At 47.3% G+C, this 22,707-nt stretch overlaps 3 protein-coding genes across 3 annotated transcripts; 2 read left to right on the top strand and 1 right to left on the bottom strand.

Moving 5' to 3' along the window:
* Positions 1-334: 334 nt before the first annotated feature.
* On the top strand, positions 335-15,246 carry LOC131294590 (uncharacterized). Its single transcript, XM_058322636.1, has 7 exons — positions 335-469; positions 7,670-7,865; positions 11,983-12,127; positions 12,234-12,347; positions 12,420-12,901; positions 12,969-13,141; positions 13,285-15,246. Exons 1-7 carry the CDS (start codon positions 335-337, stop codon positions 15,244-15,246), a joined length of 3,207 nt encoding a protein of 1,068 aa, XP_058178619.1.
* A 579-nt stretch (positions 15,247-15,825) lies between these two features.
* On the bottom strand, positions 15,826-21,383 carry LOC131281966 (dosage compensation regulator). Its single transcript, XM_058311343.1, has 5 exons — positions 20,757-21,383; positions 19,812-19,985; positions 18,179-19,737; positions 17,244-17,740; positions 15,826-17,175 (listed from the first exon to the last, which is right to left on the bottom strand). Exons 1-5 carry the CDS (start codon positions 21,347-21,349, stop codon positions 16,018-16,020), a joined length of 3,981 nt encoding a protein of 1,326 aa, XP_058167326.1. The 5' UTR covers positions 21,350-21,383; the 3' UTR covers positions 15,826-16,017.
* A 509-nt stretch (positions 21,384-21,892) lies between these two features.
* On the top strand, positions 21,893-22,516 carry LOC131294591 (uncharacterized protein KIAA1143 homolog). The gene is made up of 3 exons (XM_058322637.1): positions 21,893-22,088; positions 22,147-22,267; positions 22,329-22,516. Exons 1-3 carry the CDS (start codon positions 21,984-21,986, stop codon positions 22,514-22,516), a joined length of 414 nt encoding a protein of 137 aa, XP_058178620.1. The 5' UTR covers positions 21,893-21,983.
* The last annotated feature ends 191 nt before the right edge of the window (positions 22,517-22,707 follow it).

Here is a 22,707-nt window from a genome sequence, read left to right on the forward strand (position 1 = left end):
GAGCCGTCCTCCGTCCAACATCGCCGCTGATAGCGACGGGCGAATCAAACGAACCAACGCAAAGGGAACGCAACGCAAGAAAGGGCGTCCCGTCTTTCCCATACCAAAAAAAAAACCCGCGCCGAACGCAACAGCGCGGCCAAGCATTAATCATCCGGAACCGCGCAGTGGGCGGGAGGGAGGAAAAACCGCACCTCAGCGACGGGGGAGGGAAGGAGCCCGGGAAAATCAATACCGAACCGGCGAGAGTGCAGCGGCGTGGCCGGAACGAATTGAGAGCGGGCGCACAACGGAGCAGCCAGATATATGCCGATCGACGCCGATCGCCTCCAGGATGAGCACGAACTCGCCGGGAACGCCGAAGAAGTGTCGGCTGATACTGCAACAATGTCTCGCGATACAGCTGACCAAGCCGGGCAACCCGCCGGAGGACTTCTGGATGTACGACAGCGGCTACACGATCTTCCAGGTGAGTGTGAGCCCCACCCATCGGGGGGGAGAGGGGGAGGGAAAATTATGTGCAACTATACTTTGCAATGATTTGTGTGATTACCCGCTGATCCCCCCCTACCCCCCTCCCGCTGGTGCTCCATTTAATCCCGATGCAATTTGGGTGACCGCAGGCCGAACGATCGGCGTATTAATAAAACTATAAGCGTGTTTTGATAGGCCCTTGTTTTTTCACGACTCCATGAGTTTTCATGCAGTTTGTGGAGTGGGTGGAATTGTTTGATTCAAAATTGGCCAAACGTATATTGAGTCGTAAATGCATTATTTTTCGCAACTTTAAAGCTTTTAACATATTTCAACCAAAACTCGAAAGAGAATATTATGGCAAAAATTGCGTTTTTCTTTTCATTTACATCCAATGCAATTAGTCTTAATGAAAGGAGACGTTCTCGATAGGGTTTGATGAAGAGATGGTTTAATTTTCTACTCTTGAAAAGGTAAAATTAAAAACAGCTTCTCTTTATCAAAGTTGTACAAGTCTGACTTATTTGCTCAAAGCTTTTTGATTATTTACCACCGCTTAAACCATACACCCAAAGCTACGGTTCGACGCGACCGCACACCTATTTATCATTTTCACTTGAAGTTAAAAATATATACTTTGACTGACTTTTCTTATCCGATATCCGGAATGTTTTTGGCTGTTTTCTATCGGAAGGGTGATTCTTTGACATAAACTGTGGTTTATGATTATTTGGTAGAACTCTACAAAATTTGTCAGAAGATATAAGGAATTAGTAGAAATTTTTCTCAATAATATTTATGTCCTTTCATATCGAAACCCTTGAAATTGCTTTAAAATTAGGAAAACAAACATCCTCTTTCATTTTTATTACGATCATTTATATTACGTGTGATGGGTTTTTCTTATAGCCAAAATAAGAGAAGTTCTGAAGGCAGTCAAACAAACATGTACAAAACTCACAACCACATCTCAGTAGCTAATCAGCACTTTCACTTCTTGATGAAACACATTACTCAGCGATGGAAAATAAACAAGTTTTTCCTAAGCCCGTCACTCCCCGTCCTGCAGCGATCCTGCTTATCGAGAATGCAAATCGGCAGACACATCCTGCCTTTACATTTGCAGCGAAAGTGATCCCTCGATGCACGGAAACGTATGACAGAATAAATTATGTAATCCGGTTCGCCATTAATGCGATAATCGAAGCTTGTCGCTGTCTATTCTTTGCTCCCATTATTATGAAGAAGCAAAACGATACATCCGGATGCTCGATTGCGTTTGCCTTTCCTTCGACAAGGTTTTTATTTTAACATCCGTTCATTAAACAAGAGCTTTGAGGCTTTTCACGCTTCCCCTTTTCCCGGTTAGCGCACTGGTTCATTGTTATCGATCGCGAAACGAATCCGCCGATCTTCGCTTCCCGCGTTTGCGGTGCCAATGACAATAAATTAAACGGAAACAGTAGCAGTACGTACGTCTGTGTCTACAGTACCACACATTCCGAATATTTCCCGGGCAAAGCTCCGACTGGTCGCCCGGCAACTTGCCCTGGAGGAAATTGGATGTAAAAACTCCACGAACCGATCGGTGCTTTGATCCGTATTGAAGTTATCACTATTTACACACTTTAACATGCATCTTAATGCCCACAACATTACACTTTCTGCCACTTTCCTCGTTCACTTTCCAAGGCCAGATAAAATAAAAACAGTCCGAGCCGGGAAGTGTGTGTTTTGCTTTTTCTAATTGGATCATATGCTCGGCAAGGCAACCTTGCCGCCCCAATACCAGTTTTCCCACACCAGACACAGCCAACGCGAGCGGTGCACAGGAAGGAAAGGAAATATGTGCAAAAAGTTATCCCTTTTTACCACTACCGTTTGAAGAAAAAATAGATAAAGGGAATATATCTGTTCAAGGCGATTTCTTAAGAGTATTTTTCCGGTTTCCCGTTTACTCTTTACTACTATACGATGCAGTCTTTTGATCATGATCGGTGAAAAACTTTTCTATTTCTTTAGTAGTCTTTGCAGAATATTTTTTATTTTAATAATCAAAATAATAGTTTGCTTAGTTGATTAAAACTTCTTTAAATTAAATTAATATCAGCGCTTTGTTCAATTAAAACAAGAAACATGAGCAATTGACCCTTCGGGGGGTTGGGTTTCCTCGCAATCGGGTTTCCTTTCCCGTGCTGCCGGATCAGCTCATCGGCAAACAAACAATTATCCAGCTAAACACCACATCAATCGTTAGACGGAACACACACAAACACACACACACACGCGGAGCCTGCAAAAACAGGCGCAATCCCCAGCCGGCCCAACCCCCAAACCGGTCTGCAGGTCATTATTTTCACTCGCGCAACGTGAAATTATCTCACATGCAGGACGCGGGCGGAAACAAATCTCACTTTTTGTTTTTTGTTCCTCGGGCTCAGTCCTCTTCCCCATTTTTTTCTTCTTTCACGTTCGCTTTTCCTCCGCACGGCAATATGCAATTAAGGGCTGCGCTACTCCTCGGACTCTCCTCGGTGTTGCGCCGCATCGGTGGCTTTAGAATCAACGCCATCCTGCTGTTTGCCAACGGCAGGATTGCCCTCCATTCTGCCTTTTTTCCATCGCTTTAGAACAATCGCGCTTTTAATTTACCAACCCATTAATTATCCCGCCGTGAAGAAATTGGCACCTCTGCGCGCATTGGTACCCCTTCTTCTTCCCAACTCCTCAACCCGAAACTTTCTCAACCGCAAACCTCCACACCAAACGGTTTCGCGATATAGGGTGCGATGTCACGGCCATTTTTGTCGCCTGTCGACAACAATCTGCGGGGCGAATAATTTAAACCGATCGCTAAATAACTGTCCATTACATTGATCCCGCTCAGGCGTTGCATCCGTTGGTTGTGATTGACACTGGTGCAATAGCGTTTCGTTTGTTACCATTAATTCCTTCTTCCGTGGCAATCTTTTATATGCGCTTTATTTGCTCTAATTTGATTAATTGCGCTCCACGGCGTCGGAGTAGTTTGCGGACGCGGGAACCACGATCTGTCGTTGGAGGTGGCGAACGGTTGGAGGTGGAGACCAATCTTCCATCCATTGGACCACCCTTTTCCCTTTTCTGCATGCCAATTTTATCGGTGTTCAAATTAATCCGTCTGATGCCCATGATGCAATTAACTGTTTGACTAATGGTGGAGCATGATGCGGAAACGAACGAATATTAACGACAATTAAAACATAATAGGTCTTTTCATGGAAACCTATTGGTAGAAAAGCTTTTTTTACCGATTTTTTGTTATCTTCTTGTAAATTTTATCGGAGATTTTTGTAAAATCTTGTGAACATACACGTTTTTTTCGTTATTACACACTTTAATTTTAACCCTCTAACTATTGTAAGGGGCAAGATAGACCACAGATTGTTCAGTCAAGTGCCTCTTCCTGTTTATTAAATATACAATTTGTATAAAATAAATATGCATTATTAATATCATCGCGGGGGTCCGCGACAGCCGAGCGGTAGCGCCGGTTAGAAAATCGGCCCATGAGCGCCGGGGTTCACCACCTCGACGGCGTGGGTTCGAATCCCAACCGTGACCGGACCCTCCCCTGTACGAGAGGACTGACTATCCACGTACAACAGGGAAAAAAGTCTCGTAAGCCCTTAACGGGCAGGCATGACCAAGAGGTCGTTACGCCAAGAAGAAGAAGAATATCATCGCTAGAAAAAGTATCAATTTAATGCTCCTGTAAAAAGCAATAATAAGAAAAATGATTGTTATGGGCCTAAAAAACTATAAACTAAATAATAAAACAAGCAAAACGATTGGTTCCATAAAAAAACGTACACTAATATTCCAATTGATATTGCTGATTGCTTGTTCCAAATTAAATATGCCAACAAAAATTGGTTTATTTGAAAACCAAACCGTCCCGGAAGGAAACGCTTTATAATAAATAAATAAGAGAATAGCATGAACTGTTTTTAAAAACAGTTTTATGGGAATCGTTTATGTTCGCTAATGTTACCAAAACAATTTAATACCCCATCATTCCCCGAGGACTCATCTTGTACTGCAAGTGTAGCACAATTATGTTCCGAAAAACAACATAAGACGAAAAAGGGCACGCATGTTTGTCCGAGTAAACACGCTGGAATCAAATAAAACTCTCGTGACATCACCTGGGGATTGTTGAAACAACTATTTCAACAAGTTCTGCGCAAACAGGGCAAACAAGAACTGCGTTCCACGGAAGTAGGAAATGAGCTAATCTTAGGACTGGCTTGCGGTATTTTCGTTTTGTTTTTGTTCGTCGTTTTCAATAGGGCCAATTTTTTGTTTTGGCATCGGGATGGAGTCACCCTCAGCCGGGGACCGCAAAACGGAAGACGTGCGACCCGATCTCAGCTGTGAACGACCCGGCAGAATAAACACAAACATCTGCGAGACGAAATTTGCCAGCTTGAAACCACTCGAAAATCGCTCGGGAAAACAAGGGGGAAATAAATTCGCGCACCCCACAATCCCGAACCGGGGAAACCTTTTCCCTCGCTCCGATTCCGATCGGGTTGAGTGTCGAATGCACACAAACAAGCCGTCTCGAGAGGAACGTAAACAATATGAACGCGTCCCACATAGTTTCCGGTTCCGAGAGAGCCCGTTTGTCTTGCTTACGGTCAAAAGGTTTGACCACGAAAACAGGGCCAGCGGGATAGGTTCGTTGTCCAAATAGCTGCCAAATGACGGAGAGCGGGTGCAAAATTTATTGATTTTTAGTACAGTGCATCCCTGGCAGTTTACGGAAGTGTCTTCCGGCAACCACACGCACACGAGCACGTTTTACAAATCGCTGTCCGTTGTCGGCTACAACTTACCGCCGGCTGGCTTACCGGCGAGCCAAGAATAACTTCACCGAACGTACGACTGGCCGTTGTTCATTCACTTTTTTGCTGTAATCCGATTTCCAACCCAAGGATATCTTACTCCCTCGGATATACTTTCTGGCAAGGATATTGTTCCGACGAAAAGATGTTCTTACCGCTCTACCGCCCAATCACAACCTTCTTTGCTGCCTTTCGCCGTCCACCGAACCAGTCTGGGATGCGAAGTCCCTGACGAATTCTGGCATTTGCCCCGTTTCCGTTTGCCAATTCTGCACACGCTGGAAAGCAGAGGGAACCCTCCGGTTTAAGGGGGATGAAGTTTCGCGTGCTCGTTTAACGAACGCACGCTGATTTGTCGTGTGAACGACGACGAGGGAACGATGAAATTGGAATGTATCCTTCCCGTCCGTGAGTCGCAATCGCGGCCGTCCGATGCGAAATGGTACATTCTCTTTAATGTTGGAAGAAATTAAATGCGTTCGAGTCCGCGCAAAGGGACAGGAGTAATCATGGTGGCGATGATGGCGATGATGATGATTCTTGTGGTGGAGGTGGGTAAAGGATGTCTTGTAGTTGTGATGAATTGCTTTTAACATTGGCGCTGACAGGTGGCAAATTCTCATTCAGGAGACTTCCCCTATGTCCTAAATGAATTCTACGTGAAATAATCTCATAAATTATGTTAATGCTACTACATTATATGTCTTTATGATATTAACATTAACAAAATTTGTTACTTTTGGTTCATTTCAATCGATTATATTTTGTATCTCTACCCCGCAGCGCGAAACTTGTTGCTTACAGAAGAGTAAAAAACCGAATACGAAACCAGACCTAATTAAACCAACTGTCATATGCATAAATTTTAAATATTTAAATGAGCATCACTTCTAGCGCGTATTTCTATTGGTGTTGTGGGAATTGTTAAACTAACCCCACTAGTCTGGTAGTTCCATTTCAATTTTGCTTCATACCCCAAAACCAAACGGTAGAACTCTAGTCTGACTTGCTTTGCTTAGTCGCAAAAAAGGGCGCAATGATTAATTCCATTCGCAGACATTGTGCAACGCGCCCGCCATTAACACTCGGGGAAATAGAGGCAGATGCTGTAGAGTGATGTTCCCTTTTGGGCACCACACAAACCGAAACGGCGGTGGCCTCCAATATGTTGACGTTTTCATTTATCTCCCATCCCAATTGATGGGTGGCTGGTTTGGTGGTTTTCCATACTAGCGACATCGGAACCGGAACGCATCACCAGCATCACCCGACCTGGGAACTTGGTGCTGAAAAGAGGCGCCTAGCCGAATCGCTATCGAGTTTCGACAGTCTATGCCCGTTTGCGTTGGTTTTCTATTTTTGGTTATTTATTTAACTTTGAATCCCAGCGTAGAGTTGGTTCGGGCAAGTTTTGGCTCGAAACCGTGACTTTAAGGTTATGTTTCGGGACGTGCTCCAACGGTGCGAAGAACATGTTAGACAGTAGAGACAAATCCGGGGAATCGAATGTTGTATGTTTTAAGTCGATATTTAAGACCAAAATGTAATTTACAACTAATCCCTTAAATAAAACACACTTAAAAAATATGGTCTATTGATGCGAAAGACGGAAATAAGCTGTTCTATACGAGGTGCCCTACCGTTATAAGGCGCGCTGACGGAAGGCACACAAACCCACTACCTTTTGCCATCCGTGCGACGAATTTTCATGGTCGGGACAGACTAAAACCAACCGTACCGGATAGGGAATTTCGAGCCACAGCAGTGGCTTTGAATTATGAATTCAAATCACACCCCATTCTAGCGTTACATCATCGTCATCATTGTCCGCTATCGTCTCCGGGCTGCTCCTCCCAGCGTTCGTACGACTTTAAGAAGTCTCGACCGCAGACGGCAACGCATTTTTGGAATGTTTCACTCCCGGCCAGGGCGACGGGACGACGGAACGCCACGCAACATCGCGCGTGTGGAAGCATTTCCTATTCGGTCGACCTTTTAAGGCCGCACGTGCGCCCGGAGTGCGACCGTTGAGGGCTGGGCCGAGCAATAGTTTGAATGTCTTAATGTCTGCTTTTCATCACGCTGGACTATTACGATATCTACACGATAGAACCGAAGGAAATCATGCCACTTGAAGCTTACGGAAGTGGCTTGGTTTCACAGAACAACTTCATTTGATCAGAGATATTTTCATTTCAATCATTTTAATCGTTTATCGTTGTAATTTATGAGTCCAGATTTAGATACATTTCGTTTATTTTATTTTTTTACATTTTGATTCCTAATGTTTCGCTTTCTCTTTGCAGAATTTTCTATCAGCTAACCTCCAGTGCTGGTGGAACGCACCGCTGGCGGCGGCAACAAAGGTCCTCAAGTATCTTGGCCACATTTCCCCCGGCATGCTGCTGATAACGGCCGAACCCTGCGCCCTGGAAATCATCCGCAGCGCCTACGCCCGAAGCGTCCTCAAACCACCGGCCACGTATCTGATCAACTCCGTCGGTAGGTTCCTCCCAGCATACAAAAGAAAAGCACCGTGCCTGTTTTATTTTCATTCGAAACGAACGGATTTTCCGCCGCCACGATAATAATAATCCCCGTTTTGCGATTTGCGGTTTGCGCTTCAAGAGGAGCGAGCACAAAGTTGCACACAAATGAAAAGGAAAACAAAATTACATACACTTCCCCAATAAGGAAGAGGTGATCGGGTTTTTTGGGGGAAATTTATTGCATGTCTGATTGCATGACGATCCAAAACAAAAAAAATACTGCAAACCGTTTATGGTACGTGAGATTTGTTCGGGCAGTATGGGAACGGGGTTTTCCTGTTCACTAGAGACGTTACGGACAAGTGGTGCGGCCACCATTGACGACGATGATGGTGATGATGATCATGACGATGATGATGGCCATACGGTGGTCCAGTCGTGTCGTAGCAGTGTGGCATTTTTACGAGCCACGCCACAATCGCCTTTTATGCGTTTATAAATCCAAAATTGTGCGGCGGTGTCGTAAAAGCTAGCATTAGCATACATTTCCGAATCCCTCCCCGGGTTTGCTGCCCGGGCTGTGGCTGCTTTGGGATCCGATCCGGGGTTGTTCTTTTGGCCTTTTTTTTCTTATTTCTCACCCTACCCTTGAACTGAGCGATTTCTTTTCCATAAACATTATTTGATAATAAGATATGAACTTTAAAATACACTCTTCACGGTTCTGCCGAGATTGGAAAGGACTTAAAACCAAAAAGCCCCACACCCGGCGGGGGTGACATCATTCGGTTTCTAGGCTAAGTCTTGTATTGCTATCGGGCAGGTGTTACAAGGCCCATAACAAGCCCTTGTTAGCGGTGATTTCTAATTTATAGACTCGTGCCTCATATAGGCACGGATCAACTCAGTATATTATTCAAATTGAATGACAGTTCAGCATAAGGATGTCCACGCATCGGGTTTGCCATAGATCAATGACATTATTTAAGGCAAATGCGACCTTAAAGCGCATCCAGACATACTTGGTTTTATGTCATAAAAGTTTCTTATTTCGTGGGAAAAATTATTATTGATTTAAAATATGCTTCCTTTTCCATGCACCATTTCCAAATAGAATCGGAAATTACATTTGCGACATTCCACGAGGGAAGACGTATTTGTTCTTTTATGGAAAGATAAGGAAAAAAGTATTGGAAGTGCCAGAAGAAAATTTCACAAAAAATCCAATAACTCACTGCATTCATGTTAATTAAAATGTGTTGTGTAAATTCTGATGTATCAGAAATTGAGAAAAATGTTACCCGCTAGTTATGTAATGTAAACAACATAACTATAAGAAGAAGTAAACACATAGTTTTCCTTCAGATTTGTCTTCCTGATTACCGTAATACTTTTTCATTTATCATGTCTTCGATTGCGTTCGAAGCGCTTCTATAATCAACTCAAAAGCGGACCACTCTCAAAAACAACACAGTAGTTGTGTGATATTTGTTAAACTGTTGTCAATCGGCCGTAAAACCAACGGCCCGGAAAGCGATCCCGATGGCTTTCGGATGGAAAACGGATTCGGCCCGCAATGACAACTTTCCATTTCCACAGCCAGCGTGTAATAAAATTAACCATCCAAAAACAAAACAAAAAACGGTCGACCATAATCTTGTCACCAATTCACGTGCCCCGCGGGTTAACACGGGTTAAAACAAAACCCCTGCACCGGGCCGGGCAGAAAGGGAAGAAAATAAAGCCCTTTGGCACCTTACACCGAAACCGCCGCGGGAACGTGATAGATTACAACGAAGGTTACAAGCATCATCGGACAGCGCACGGAAGGAACTGACACCTGACTTCTAATAGGCGACATTCCCATCGAACACGCACGCCACGGTAACCGGGTGAGGGCTGGAGAGCCAGTGGCAAAGCAAACAAAACCCCGGCAGGAATCGATGGAATCGGAGGCGTGCAGACGAGCCCCGGCAAAACGGAATGTCACGCATATCAGACTCCCGGCGAGTCGACGGTTCGGGGACGGTATCGTCGAGGGTTCGATCACGAGACGTTACACGAACTGTTTTATAGCTACCGAGCTCTGCTGCTGCTGCTGCTGCTGGCGTTGCCGTGACCCTACGGAGAAATTTCCCTTTCACGGTGCACGAATTGACGGATGCAGATTGACGCCTTTCGCTACTGTCACTCTCGGTTGAACTGGTGCTGCTCTTGCTCCTGCCAGGCCAAGTCAACCTAAGCCAGCCAAATTAAGCTGTCGCCAGGTCAGCTGGGCCACCTGGGCAGCCCTTCATCGCTTTGATTGTGTGGCCGTGTGAAGCGGGCGTATAAAATTAAAGCAAATATACCACTCGTTTACGTCCGCAACGGAACGTGAAATCACGGCGCGCGAATGCAACCCCAACTACTACTACTACCCCCCGGGGGTCAACTGAAGGAACCAGAAACCAGAGCCCTCTCAACAACCTTATCTAACAACCGTATCCCCGAATCCGAGAGGGGTCGGGAGATCGGAATCGAAAACCAGCTCCCTCTATTTCTCGTCTGGCAGGCCACGGAAACAAACCATACTCCAGATGTCGCTCGGAATCGTTTTTCCACTTGGCCGTGCCCGGGAGTGTGTGGGCAACCGGTTTAGTTAAAGGGTAATCGTCTTCGGTTACATCGAAACCCAACAGGAAGGGACCGCGTGTCTGCAAATCGACTTCTGATGTAGCTGAAAATTCAAATTAGCCACTCCGGTGGTGTAATCAGCGCTGTTGTTGTCCGGGTGTCTAGGTGTAGTAGGTTCGCTTCCTCGTTTCTCGAAATTGGATAATTAGATTCCAGTCGACTCCGGTCGGTACGGTACGCCACCATCCGCTAGACGAGATCACGACCTTGTTGAGCTGAGACGTTTTTCTTAGGAGGAAGGTGTGAAGTTCCTTATGGGAGGAACAGCAGAGACATTGAGGGCTTTTGAGGCTCTGCAAAGAATGAGAAAAAAAGGATCTTGAGTAGCATCGACAGTTCGTAACACAACCAATTCAATTAATCCAATGCCTCACCTGAAAGTGCAAGTTCCGTGTTCGCATCTAAAGTCCTAACCAGCTACCGGGCGATTCGGTAATAGGACCCTCCAACAATCCGTAGTGTTCTGTCCGAAATACTGCTGAGGTAACTAACCCGAGGAAACGAAAACAAAATCCCACACGGTACAGAAAATTGACAAATTTGTTTATGACTGGCTGGCTGGTGGCTACCGAAAACACGGCCTAATGAAGTTGTTACAGGAATGATGGATGCGGTGCTGATCTTGTCTTCTTTCTATTACGACTTTTACCTTGTCCCGGGTCCAGCACCGATGATGAATGGGTCTGCGGAAGGAAGAAACCTCACGAACGGACTGTGACTCTAAAATTCGAAAGCTAACCATTCCAATTCTGTTCCCCGTTCCAAGTGTCCAATTGTCATCTCGGTTTTGGGGCACCTGCGTGGATTTGTTCCTACCGAAAACAAGTTTTGTCCCTCCGTCTCAGGAGTGGAGACACACGGGGGGTTTGTCATTAAACGTCGCTGACTAGAGCTGTTCATGTTGGTCATAAAGACGCTATTGCTAGGTAGGGTGTCTCGGTTTTCTTCTCTACTGTGTGGACTACTCGGAACAATAATTGCGCTCCTACTATGAGTCACCGGACCCAACGTGAGGTCATACGACATGGCAGGACTTTCTTTGCCCACCCGTGAAAGTTGTACGCCACTTTCCCGTTAAGTAGCTAATAAAGTGGACCTGTAACGTTGGAATTGTTTGATTGGTTTTTTTTATTATCCAGAGGTGGTGATCTGGCGGTTATGTTAAACCACAACCAAACAATCAAAAGCAGATCTAATCGGTCCAATTTACACCGACTTTAACAGTCCTTAGATGGCTGTGAGATATTTAAAAACATAAAATACGCATACTTTGATTGAAATAATTGAGCAATGTTCAAAATCAATTTTTAATGTTCTTTTTTAAAACTTTTTTCTTCTAGTTAATTTAACATAATTTTCCCAACAAACTGAACTCAGTTACACTGTAGCCCAAAGATGTACCCAAACTGGCTTCGAATCTATTTTAATATTTGTCTTCTCTACCAAATGTTCAGGTGACATCGACGATTGTATCGTAACACCGATCGTACAGACACAGTTCACACCACTCACGGAAGCACTCTGCGATGTGATCATGGAACTGACGTCCCAAGGCCAGTCCGCCACCATCGAGAACATACGAAATCGATTGCGTTCGAGGTAAGGACGGGAAGCACCTACACAATACTGTTGATCTTACGATCACCGATTTACCCCCCTTATGGAGTTCTCATATGCCAATTCACTATTGATTTCATGTAAACAGGTTCACCCACATGCAGCAACCGTCGGTGGAAGTCATCTACGATACGCTGGTGCAGCTGATGCAGGAAATCAAAATCTACCAAACGTCCAAAGGGTACTTCATCGTCACGCCAGAGTAAGTGATTCCCGTGACCGATTAGATCGATCCTTTCTCATTCGACCATCCACCATCCCGTCTATCCTGCAGAAAACGACGCAACAAAACCAACACCTTGGAATACGGTGGGTTCCCGGGGGGTGTCGACCTGGACAGCCAAGCGCCCACGAAGGAATCGAAGACGCTGCTCATGAGCAGCCACGAGGCGCTTAGCAGTCTGTACGGCGAAATCTCGACCGAACGGGCCGGCGACCAGACGCACCAGTGCATCCAGACCAACCTGGCCGACGTCATCTGCGGCGGCAATCCGAACGACAAGATACTCTACCCGCGGTCGGTCAGCAAGCAGCGCAGCTCGTCCTTTCCGAGCAACGGTGGCAAGACGCTCGAACGGCGCCACAGTTTACGCTTCTTCGGATCCTCCAAACGGCTGCAGCGGTCCGCGTCGACGCGCAGTCTATCGAAGAACTACGCCCAAACGATCGCGAAGGATGGCACCGCCGTGCCGGCCGGTACGCTCAACGGCGCTCCACCAAGTCCCGAGAGTACCCCCCCGTCCGCCCTCGATGCCAGTAAGGACACGGTTGGATTCGGCAACGAACTCGATTTTAAATCTGCTTTCCCTTTGGTCCCCCGTAGAGAAACAAACATCGTCGCAGTCGCTGCTGTCCCGAATCTTCCGACGTAGCACGCGGTCCAAGAGTAAGACGAAGCAGATCGAAACCTACTCGGCCCAGTTTCCGCCCCCGGAGTGGTTCAACTCGAAGACCACGCACCTGCACAGTGTTGGCACACAGACGACGGACTATTTGGTACGGTTTAGATTTTTAACTGGAAGTTGAAAGCAAAAAACGTAAAATTAAGAGCAAATTTAACGCGAGGTCACGATGCCTCATGATGAATTACTTTACTGATCTAATCTAGTTAACTTCCCCTTGTCTCATTCCCGTCACAGGACTTTCCAATCAAGTCACGCCTGCTGAACTCCACCTTCTACGACAGCTCGGACGTGAGCCAGCGGTCACTTTCCCTGCCCCGGCGCCGACATCACCGGCGCAACCTCTCCAGTGAGTCGACCTTCTTCATATCGTCGCGCGACTGCTCTCCAGTGCGGCGCGGGAAAAGTCCCGCGTCCTACTACTGCGGCAGTCTGCCCCGCTCGATCCACTCGACGCCGGCCAGCTCCGGCTACTACAAGGTGTCCCGGGGCAAGCAGTTGTCCTCGGCTGACAAGCTGCACAGCAGCAGCGACAGCCAGGCAACATCGGCGGTCGCATCGGCGGGAAAGCTGGATCACAGCAAAACCACCACTACTAGTCGGCAGCAGCAACATGCGGGCAGTGGCCCGTCCAGTATCGACAGTGGGAAGATGACGTACGTCACCAGCGGCCCGTCGAGCTTCGACAGCGAGAAACTCTCGTCCACCCGAACCAGCACCCATTCCAGTCTCGAATCGCACGTGTCCTCCTCCACCATTACCACCGCCATCCAGCAGCAGCAGAACCAGAGTAACAACCAGTCGTCCGGTTCGTCCGGCCAAAGCAACAGCTCCAGTATGTTCTTCACCAACGACACCGGCAAGTCGGGCAGCTCGACCAATGCGAGCCCCAGCCGCGGATCGCTCAATGGAAGCGCTCGGCCCGTGTCGTCCAACGGCACCCCGCCAACGCCCGGCACGGTTACCACCGTCATGACGGCGGTAGCTTCGACCACGAAGGCCAATAACAGTGCCTACAAGTGCTTCGAGACAACCTTCGGGTACTCACGTACCAACACCGACGGTACGAAGCCTCCGATGGTCGCAGGACGGCCGGTAGCGACGTCTCCGTTGGGTGCCGGTGTGGGTCTACACATTACCAAACCGATCGACCACCTAACAGCACTCAGCGAGTCGTTGTTGCAGTTCCGTCTGAACGGGGAAGCGCAAACCCAGGCTGGAGCAACCTCGACGGGATCGTCCGCCGTCACAACTCCGGCGACGATACACACGATCCCGATTCAGCAACACGGTTCCCTCGACAACGGGTGTGGCCAACAGCTGCCGGAGCTAAACAAGTACAACAAGAACAGCACGATGAACAACAGCAAGGTGATGCAGGGAACGGGAGCCAATCCAGTGCAACCGGCGGCAAACTTTTTCTACAAGAACGTCCTGAAGAACATCCAGCATGACAGCAAGAACATTTGTGGCGACCTGGCGGTGGAGAAGACGACCCCACGTTGCTACGACGATGTGCCCGGCGGTGGCGTTGGTGGCCGCAACGGGTTGAGGCGTTCGAACTCGGAGATCAAAAAGCTTAACTCACAGCAACAACCCACCCTTGGGAAGCACCCATGCGCGGGTGGCGGGGATGACCTGCTGATGACGACCGGTGGGGGTGCCAAGTGTGGCCAGACGCTGACACAACCGCAGCTCAATGGGTTGATCGTGATGAAGAAGAGCCTGTCGGTGTCGAGCGAACCGAACCTGCTGGCGAACGGAGACAAGAACAATGCACAGATTAAGATCCTGGTCAAGGAGAATGGCGCCGGTGAGGGCGAACCGCTCGGCAACGGGGACAAACCGAAAGGAGGCCCCCACACGCAGACCGACTTTGACGAGCTGGACCGACGGTACAGCTACCAGAGCCGGGACGAGCCGACGGTACTGGAAGAGATGTACGCCTTTCCGAGCCTGTCGGATTTGAGCTTCAACTTCACGTCGCTGGCGGCGCAGAAGATCCTGCAGGGGGACGCCAGTCTGAACAGCATTGATACGCTGGTCGAGCTGAACATTAACCAGGAGAAGCAGCAGACACTGATGCGCCTCAAGAACGATGCCCGGATGTTGGCGCAGGCCGGTGTTGGCCCGCAGTCGATGGTCGGTGGTGACGCTCCCGATGGCGGTAAGGTGATGACCGACTTCGGGATGGTCTAGTATCCGAACTCCCCTTCCCGAATGCTTTATAACGTACACGTTACACACGTAAACTTACCACAAACACACGTAAAAACCCACGTACACTCACATTTAAAAGTGCCAATACTTAGGAGCTTATTTAGTAGCAAACGACGCACAGAGTCCTCGGGTGTCCTCGAGTTGGGATTAGGTCACAAATGTCATCCCAAACCGGCCAACGAAACCCACAACCAGTAAGCATACCGAGGCGCCCGGGAGAACCGACGCGTTTATGTAATCGAACACACAAGTTTTAGAGGAGGGCAATATTTAGAGGATTTTTAACCCCCGTTGTACAGAAAGCAAACGAAAAAGACGTCTCAAAAGGTAGGAACGAAAAAGGAGAAGAAGAAAATGCGAACCGAAACCATGTATAAGCGAGTAATAAAGACAATTTATTATACATAGTGTTAAATTCATGTCTTTTTATTTCAATTTTTCAGCATTGTATGAAGGGATAGTGATAAATATTCGGCGTAAATTTAGCGCCTCGTGCGAATAAATGAATGGATCTTCTGTTAAGTGAGATAAAGCTCAAAATTTAACTAAAATGGACCAGATAGAAAGCGATCTTCAAACTTTTTTTTACAAATCCCAAATTCAGTAACTCTCATTCGGAAATTTCTGCATGTTTCACAACTATCTTCTATGAAGCAGATAAGTTACTTGTGATTTGGACATCAATATTAGACCAGCAAATATTATCTAGCTGAAGATCATTTCAATCCGGGGTCATTTTGATTAATGCTTTTAATATCCACCACCGCTGTAATTGTATCCACCATTCCCTCCACGACCTCGGTAACCGCCTCGGTACGTACCACGGTTATTACCGCTATGACCAGCAGCCCCAAAACCGCCTCCGACACCACCACCCCCACCGCTACCATATTCTCTGTTATCGTTGGACTGGTAACTGTTCCCTACGTTGCCACCAGTATGAAAGTAACGGAAATTGCTCCGGTAATTCTGAGTAGAACCACTATTCCCGCCAAACCCTTCGCTAGTTCCTGCATTGTTGTAGGAAGAAGCATTATTTCCTGCTCCTGTGCCACCACCGGACCGATCTTCACCGGACGAAAACCATCCACCAGCTCCGCGGCCACCTCTTCCACGGCCACCCGCGGACCCACCGGTACTATAGCCTCTTCCACCATATCGGTTACCGGCACCCGCCGAATCGTGGTCAACTCGCGGAATCTTCCTCCCGTACGCAAGCGAGGCAAAACCTTGCGGTCGATCGATTTCGAAATCACCTGCCTCGAAAGCACACAGATCACGCACCACCTTCAGCATGGTGTAATATTTTTCCTCCAAAGACTGAACGTCCTCCGGATCGGCCGAGATGCGTACCAGCAAATCCTGCAGGCAGGGACGCAACGCCAATATCATCGCAGCGTCGCACGGATCCATATCCAGGTTGAGCCAATCATCGATCCGCACGGCGCCATTATTCCACTCGACTTTTTTACAACCGAACAGCAACAGATGTATCGGTGTCACCATCGACATCTGCTTGCAGGACACGGCCCGGGTGCGTATTTTCTCGCCAAACACGAAGAATGGATACGGGAAGCTGATCTGCTGGCTGCAGTTGACCGAAGTTTTGTGGATCAGGGCCGCCTTCGATTCGGTCGTTAGCACGCGTCGTTTTTCTTTGTGAAAGCAAACGTTCGGATAGAGCCCGACGCACAGCAGCGCCATCGTCATCTCCAGATCGAGCGACGGATCTTCCGGATCGAACCGGTGCGGGATCATCGTTGCCTCAGGAAATCCCGTCTGGGTGAGGTTCTCCATTAGTTGCTTCTTCGCCTCGGAGATGGTGCGCATCGTCGGTAGTTGCAGACCTTTCCACTCACAGAAGCGGACCTCCGCCTCCTCACTATGGGCTCGCTTTCGGCTCCATTGCTGTAAGCAAACAAAAATCGATCCAAAATCAAACAGGACGTTCTTTCTTCTTTCTGTATACCACTTACATCAAACGCCGACAACATCGCCACATAGTCCGAATTCATCTTTCCGCTTAGTGCACGCTGGTGCTGTGCTAGCCGACGCTGCCCAATGTCCAGCAAAAAGATCTCCGAGAACGTGCCCGAGTAGGCGGCCATCGTCGCGATCGGATCGCACAGCTGGAACAGTGTGCTCAGCACCATCATCTTGCCGAGCCGCGGCTCAAGCGGCAACCGTGCCAAAATGCGACCGAACGGGGTGAGCTGTTCCTTCTCGTCCAGACAACGCATCTCCTTCAGCAGCACCTCGGCTTCGATGACTGCGTCGAGGGGCGGTGGTTCGATCGCTTTCGACAGAAACTGTCCGATCGCGCCCAAGCGCAGCAACTTGATGCTAAGGGCCAGCTCGTGGAGCGGTGTGCGGAACATTTCCGGCGTTAGATTGTCCTCCAGCTTGTCGAAGCGGGCACGCGAACAAAGGGTGTAGCACTTGCCGGGGCTGACGCGACCTGCACGTCCCTTTCCTGAAACGTGTTCGAAAAGAAGAACGGCTCAATATGAATTCATAACAATCGTTTCAACGCTGTTTGAATTGTGTGTTGCAATAAGTGAATTATTCACTTGATTTAACAATTTGCAATTATTTTACTTGTGGAATTGACAAAATTTACTCAAAACCCTTTTTCTTCTTTGCTGAATCGAAGATTCGACAATAAAACCGTTAGATGAAGGAAACCAAGCAACCACTGACGCACCATTTCACTTTAACAGCCCAACACATTCCTTTGCAGAATTTTATGTTTTGAATTTTAAAATTTTAAAATATTTTGATGATCTTCGTTGAAAAACTTCAGTCAACTTATTAAATATGGTCCTTCCGTTACACAATTAAAATAGACCTACATTCAATTTCTAACATCGGAAAGATGCAGGTGTTTTCCTATTGAAAGCGATCTACTTACTTTGTTCCAAGTTGGTTTTGGCTGCCCACACCGTCGCATAGTTCGTCATGTTGTTGTGCGAGGTGAACAGCTTCATACGCGCTTTGCACGTATCGATTACATACACCACATCGTCGATCGTGATCGATGTCTCTGCTATGTTCGTCGCCAGGATCACTTTCCTGCGCTGGCCGTAGTGATCGAAAACCTTCCGCTGATCTTCCCGTGGTAGCTGCGAGTGCAGCGGCAGCACCACCAACGACTGGCGCGTCTGCAGATGTTTCATCAGTGCGAAGATCATATTCCAGCCGGCGAGAAACACGAGCACCGCGCCTGGCTCACCCTGCCGTTCAATGTGATCGACCAGCGCCTCGATCAGCTCGAACGATATTTCCGCCTCCTGCAATTGTCCCATCGCCAGAGCCGTGCTGGGCGAGTAGCGGGTCGCGTCGATCACCTTGTTTAGGTTGGCCTGCTCCACCTCACCGCTCGAGCGGACCGTAGCGCTATCTACACAACCGTCCGCGCCAGCTATTTCATCGTCAACGTCGACGTCCTTACTTCGCTTTCGGCGGCCACCAGGAGTGGTGTCCAGTGCGGGAGGCATAAAATTGAGCATCTCAATACAATCCTCTAGGAAGAACTGTTGCACCGGGAATGTTCTTCCCTGCACCTCCAGCACGGGACAATCGCCAAAGTAGCTCGAGAAGAGCGTCGTATCGATGGTGGCCGACATCAGGATCACCCGCAGGTCCGGGTACGTGTGTACCATGTCTCGCAGTACCACCAGAATGAAGTCGCTATTCACGTCCCGCTCGTGTATTTCATCCACGATCACGTGTGAAACTCCACGCAGGCCGGCTTCGAGCTTCCGCAGCAGCACACCGATCGTGCAAAACAGAATCGACCCGAAGGGACGCGGCAGAACGGAATCAAATCTAACCGAGTAGCCCACGGAAACGCCGAGATTTTCACACCGCTCGTTCGCGATACGCTCCGACACGCTGATGGCACTGATACGGCGAGGCTGCGTGACACACACATTGCAGTACGCGCCCTGCCCCGAGTTGATGTAATCCTCCAAGATGAACTGAGCGATTTGGGTTGTCTTACCGCAACCCGTGTTGCCCCGGATCAGCACGACCGGGAATTCATTAATCTGCTCCATGATACGCTTACGCATCGATGCGATCGGGAGCTTCTCGCGCGTACGTATGCTCGCCTGCAGCTGCGTATCTTCCAGCAACCGTGAGCGCGCTTCGCCCAGCAAATCTTCACTCAACTGATCGAGCGTTGCCGTGGCCAGATAGCCTTCATCAATGTTGCACGCCAGCCACGGGTTCCAGTTGGGTTGCGGGGGCGACCAAGGAATAACGGACGACGGTTGATGCAGGTTCATCGTTTGCGGTTTGTAGTGCACATCGTCCGATGGGTGCAACAAGCTTATTGGCTCCTTCTGAACTTTTTCGATTTCGGTCAACTTCACCGGTTGTATTTTCAGCTCCATCAGGGACTCGTGGACGCGTTGGGCAAGTGCCTGAGAAATGCGCACCACATACGGTGCCACCTGTTCCGATGTCCTGTAACAAGAAAACACGTCATAACACACACACACATTTGCATCCCTTTACACAGCTTCCCTTGCGGTACTTACTTGGCACTCTTGATCGACCCATTGAACGCCTCAATCACTCCCAAATGGTACAACTGTCGAACGATCGACAGGGCGCACGACTTGCTCGCCGATTGCTTGTTCGAGCCGGACTCGCGACCCGTTATTGATCGGTTCAGCGCCTTCACAAAAACAGTCAACTCCGCAATGAAGCTCCTACGGTGGACAGAACGATTTAGTAAACTTGTTCTACTTAATCGAAGCATGCGAAGCAAACTTCATCCAATGAAAAAGCTTGAACACAGTACGGCAAAGTAAGGTAAATGTACCATGTTTGGTCAACTTACATTATGGTGCTATTATAACGGGACAGTCAAAAAGTTTACTGCTTACTACCTTTTTCTGCACATTCAAGGGTGCCCAACTATTCTTTTAAAGCAGTATTTCAAATGAAAAAGTTGGAGGCACACTGACCATACTTCAACCGCCGCAAACAGCCTCGCTTACCTGAGTTAAACAGTACAACGAATCGAAGCCTGTGGGATGCTTTTTCAAATCATCTCGAAGACACTCTAGCACTGGGTGCGTATTTCATTCACTCTGATGGGAAAATATCGCCAGAGACAGGGAAATTATCTTTCATTAGCTAGTTGGCGATAGTTCTACCAATTTTCCGGTGAGTGCAAAAGTCCTTTCCAAACATATTCCAACATAGACACAGTAAATATGCTTTGCAAACGACTTCTCCACTTTTTTTCCTTCAGCCTTTTTTCCAGTTCCACATGAGATGATTCGAAACTGTATCCCCAGGTTCTGGTGCGTCGTTGGATGACTCTTATTTTTTTTTTTATTATTTTTTTTTTTTTTTGCTCAATGCAATTAAACTCACTTCTATCAATTCCATAATAACTCGAAATTGCTAGAAGTGAGTTTTATTACAAATATTTGAGTGGCAAAAAATCCGCTCAAGGATGTTGTTTCACTTACTTGGCATGATCCGGTCCTATGGATGTATATTTAAAGTCCCCTTTAACTTTCTCATGCTGCATCCACTGATTTAACTTCGATCGAGCATTCTCGATGGTCCAGTTTCCATGGATGGACGAATTGACATCCAACGATTCGGCCGACTCCATGTTCGCCTGTTCGCGCTTAATATCTTCCTGCGATGGCACGTACGGCCGGTACGCCTGGCCAAGGTCCTGCGGACCAAAGCCCGACGTGAACACGTTCGTTCCCTTACCATACTGCGGCCGGTGATCGGGGCCGGTGGGTTGGGGTTTGTTCTGGGTTGCCTCCGTCGCCGAGCTTTCTGCAGCTGCTCCCGCATCCTTCGGAACACTGTTCTCCGGAATCTTTCCAATGCGCACCAAATAGTTGACGAAGTCGCGGGATGCATTTTTCTCGGCGTCCTTCTTGTTGGTCGAATTTCCGACGCCAACGTAGGGGATATCCGGCACCCGTACCTCGCACAAAAAGCGCTGACGATGCTTCGGACCGGTCGGGCGGGACTCGTAAGTTGGGGTGCAGCTATTCTTCTGGCACCAGATGAATAAAAACGATTTGATGTCGACCGACATCTTGTTACCGGCAAATGGAAGCTGGGATTTTTCAACCAAACCTTCCCTTAATGCTGCAAGTTGATGTTCTGATGAAGATGTTCCGACAATGGTTTTGATAACTTATAGTAGTTAGCTTTGCGTAAATGTGCAATTTTGTTTGCGGTTAAACTAATCGTATAATATAGTTTTTCACAATGCAAAACACTGTTCAATAAAGCGCCATCGAATATTTGACAATTCCAGATAGGACTTAGTTCCTACAAACAGAACAATCAATTTTCAATCCCAGTCCATTAAAAAACGTGTATCATCTTATTATCTACAAGAACACCAGTATAAAATTATAAACAATCGAAGGAAAATTGTATGTACATTTCCGTCTCAGTTGTACAAAGGATACGATCAATTGTTTCATCAATTCCGCGAACCCAATCTATATATTTTTCGGGAACGCGATCGCAATTCCGGGAATACAACCCTGTATAGCATATCCGATGTCAATAATGAGGCTTTTGTTGTGATTCTGTTTTTCGTAAACAAAACATCAGAAGCGCTAAACTGCTCTGCGTGTTCAAAGTTTATTGATTCGTCGTATACAGTACTCTATTTGCATCTTCCCTGTTTTTTTACAGCATCTTTGTAGATCTGAAACATGCCGAAACGCAATGTGGCTTTTATCAAACCGGAAGAGCCTAGTTTTCTGAAAAAAATTAAAGAACAAATCGGCTACAGAGAAGGTCCGTCACTAGATGATAAGGTAAGAAGCTGCAAGCCAAAGAAAACACATTAAACATACGATACTCTTCTTACAACAGCGTGAAGCTATAGAAAATTACGAAGACTCCGATGATGCGGAAAAAGACGATGAAAAACCGCAGGTGGTTGTTATCAAAGATGGTGATCTTACAGAAGAGGAAGCAGCGAAGGCTTTAAAAGGTTTGTGATACTATTTTATTCATGATCCTTTTACCTAATTGATAAAACCCTTAATTCGCAGAGGAAAGTGAAAAACCAGCTGATCTCGACCAGAAAATTGTCTTCAAATCAAGGAAATCGAAACCTGATAAAGCAGAACCACAACCAAAACCTAAACCAGTTGAAAAGAAAGCTAAACGGGCAAAGGAAAAGGAGCAGAAAAGTAAGCTTTCTTTCAACGATGATGACGAAGATGAAGAGGAAAGTTAGAATAAAGATTATTTTTTAGCAGAAAGATCTAACAAGTGTTTTGCATTTGTTACCCACTATCACTTAATTTACAGAAAATTGAACAACCAAACAATTGTTACGTTGCATTATGTATGAATTATTCATACGATTTGTGTGTTTGGAGATAGTTTCCAAATCCTTTCTGACCTTTCCTGGAAACACCGCGAGCA

This window comes from Anopheles ziemanni, chromosome 2 (assembly GCF_943734765.1).
Source record: "Anopheles ziemanni chromosome 2, idAnoZiCoDA_A2_x.2, whole genome shotgun sequence".
NCBI lineage: Eukaryota > Metazoa > Arthropoda > Insecta > Diptera > Culicidae > Anopheles > Anopheles ziemanni.

Coding starts and splice junctions, on each gene's coding strand:
- LOC131294590 (XM_058322636.1), top strand. CDS start 335: ATGAGCACGAACTCGCCGGGAACGCCGAAGAAGTGTCGGCTGATACTG. Junction 12,128..12,233: donor CGAAATCGATTGCGTTCGAG/GTAAGGACGGGA, acceptor TCATGTAAACAG/GTTCACCCACATGCAGCAAC. Junction 13,142..13,284: donor CACAGACGACGGACTATTTG/GTACGGTTTAGA, acceptor TTCCCGTCACAG/GACTTTCCAATCAAGTCACG.
- LOC131294591 (XM_058322637.1), top strand. CDS start 21,984: ATGCCGAAACGCAATGTGGCTTTTATCAAACCGGAAGAGCCTAGTTTT. Junction 22,089..22,146: donor GTCCGTCACTAGATGATAAG/GTAAGAAGCTGC, acceptor TTCTTACAACAG/CGTGAAGCTATAGAAAATTA. Junction 22,268..22,328: donor AGCAGCGAAGGCTTTAAAAG/GTTTGTGATACT, acceptor CTTAATTCGCAG/AGGAAAGTGAAAAACCAGCT.
- LOC131281966 (XM_058311343.1), bottom strand. CDS start 21,349: ATGTCGGTCGACATCAAATCGTTTTTATTCATCTGGTGCCAGAAGAAT. Junction 19,986..20,756: donor ATAGGACCGGATCATGCCAA/GTAAGTGAAACA, acceptor TGTCCACCGTAG/GAGCTTCATTGCGGAGTTGA. Junction 17,741..18,178: donor CAAAACCAACTTGGAACAAA/GTAAGTAGATCG, acceptor AACACGTTTCAG/GAAAGGGACGTGCAGGTCGC.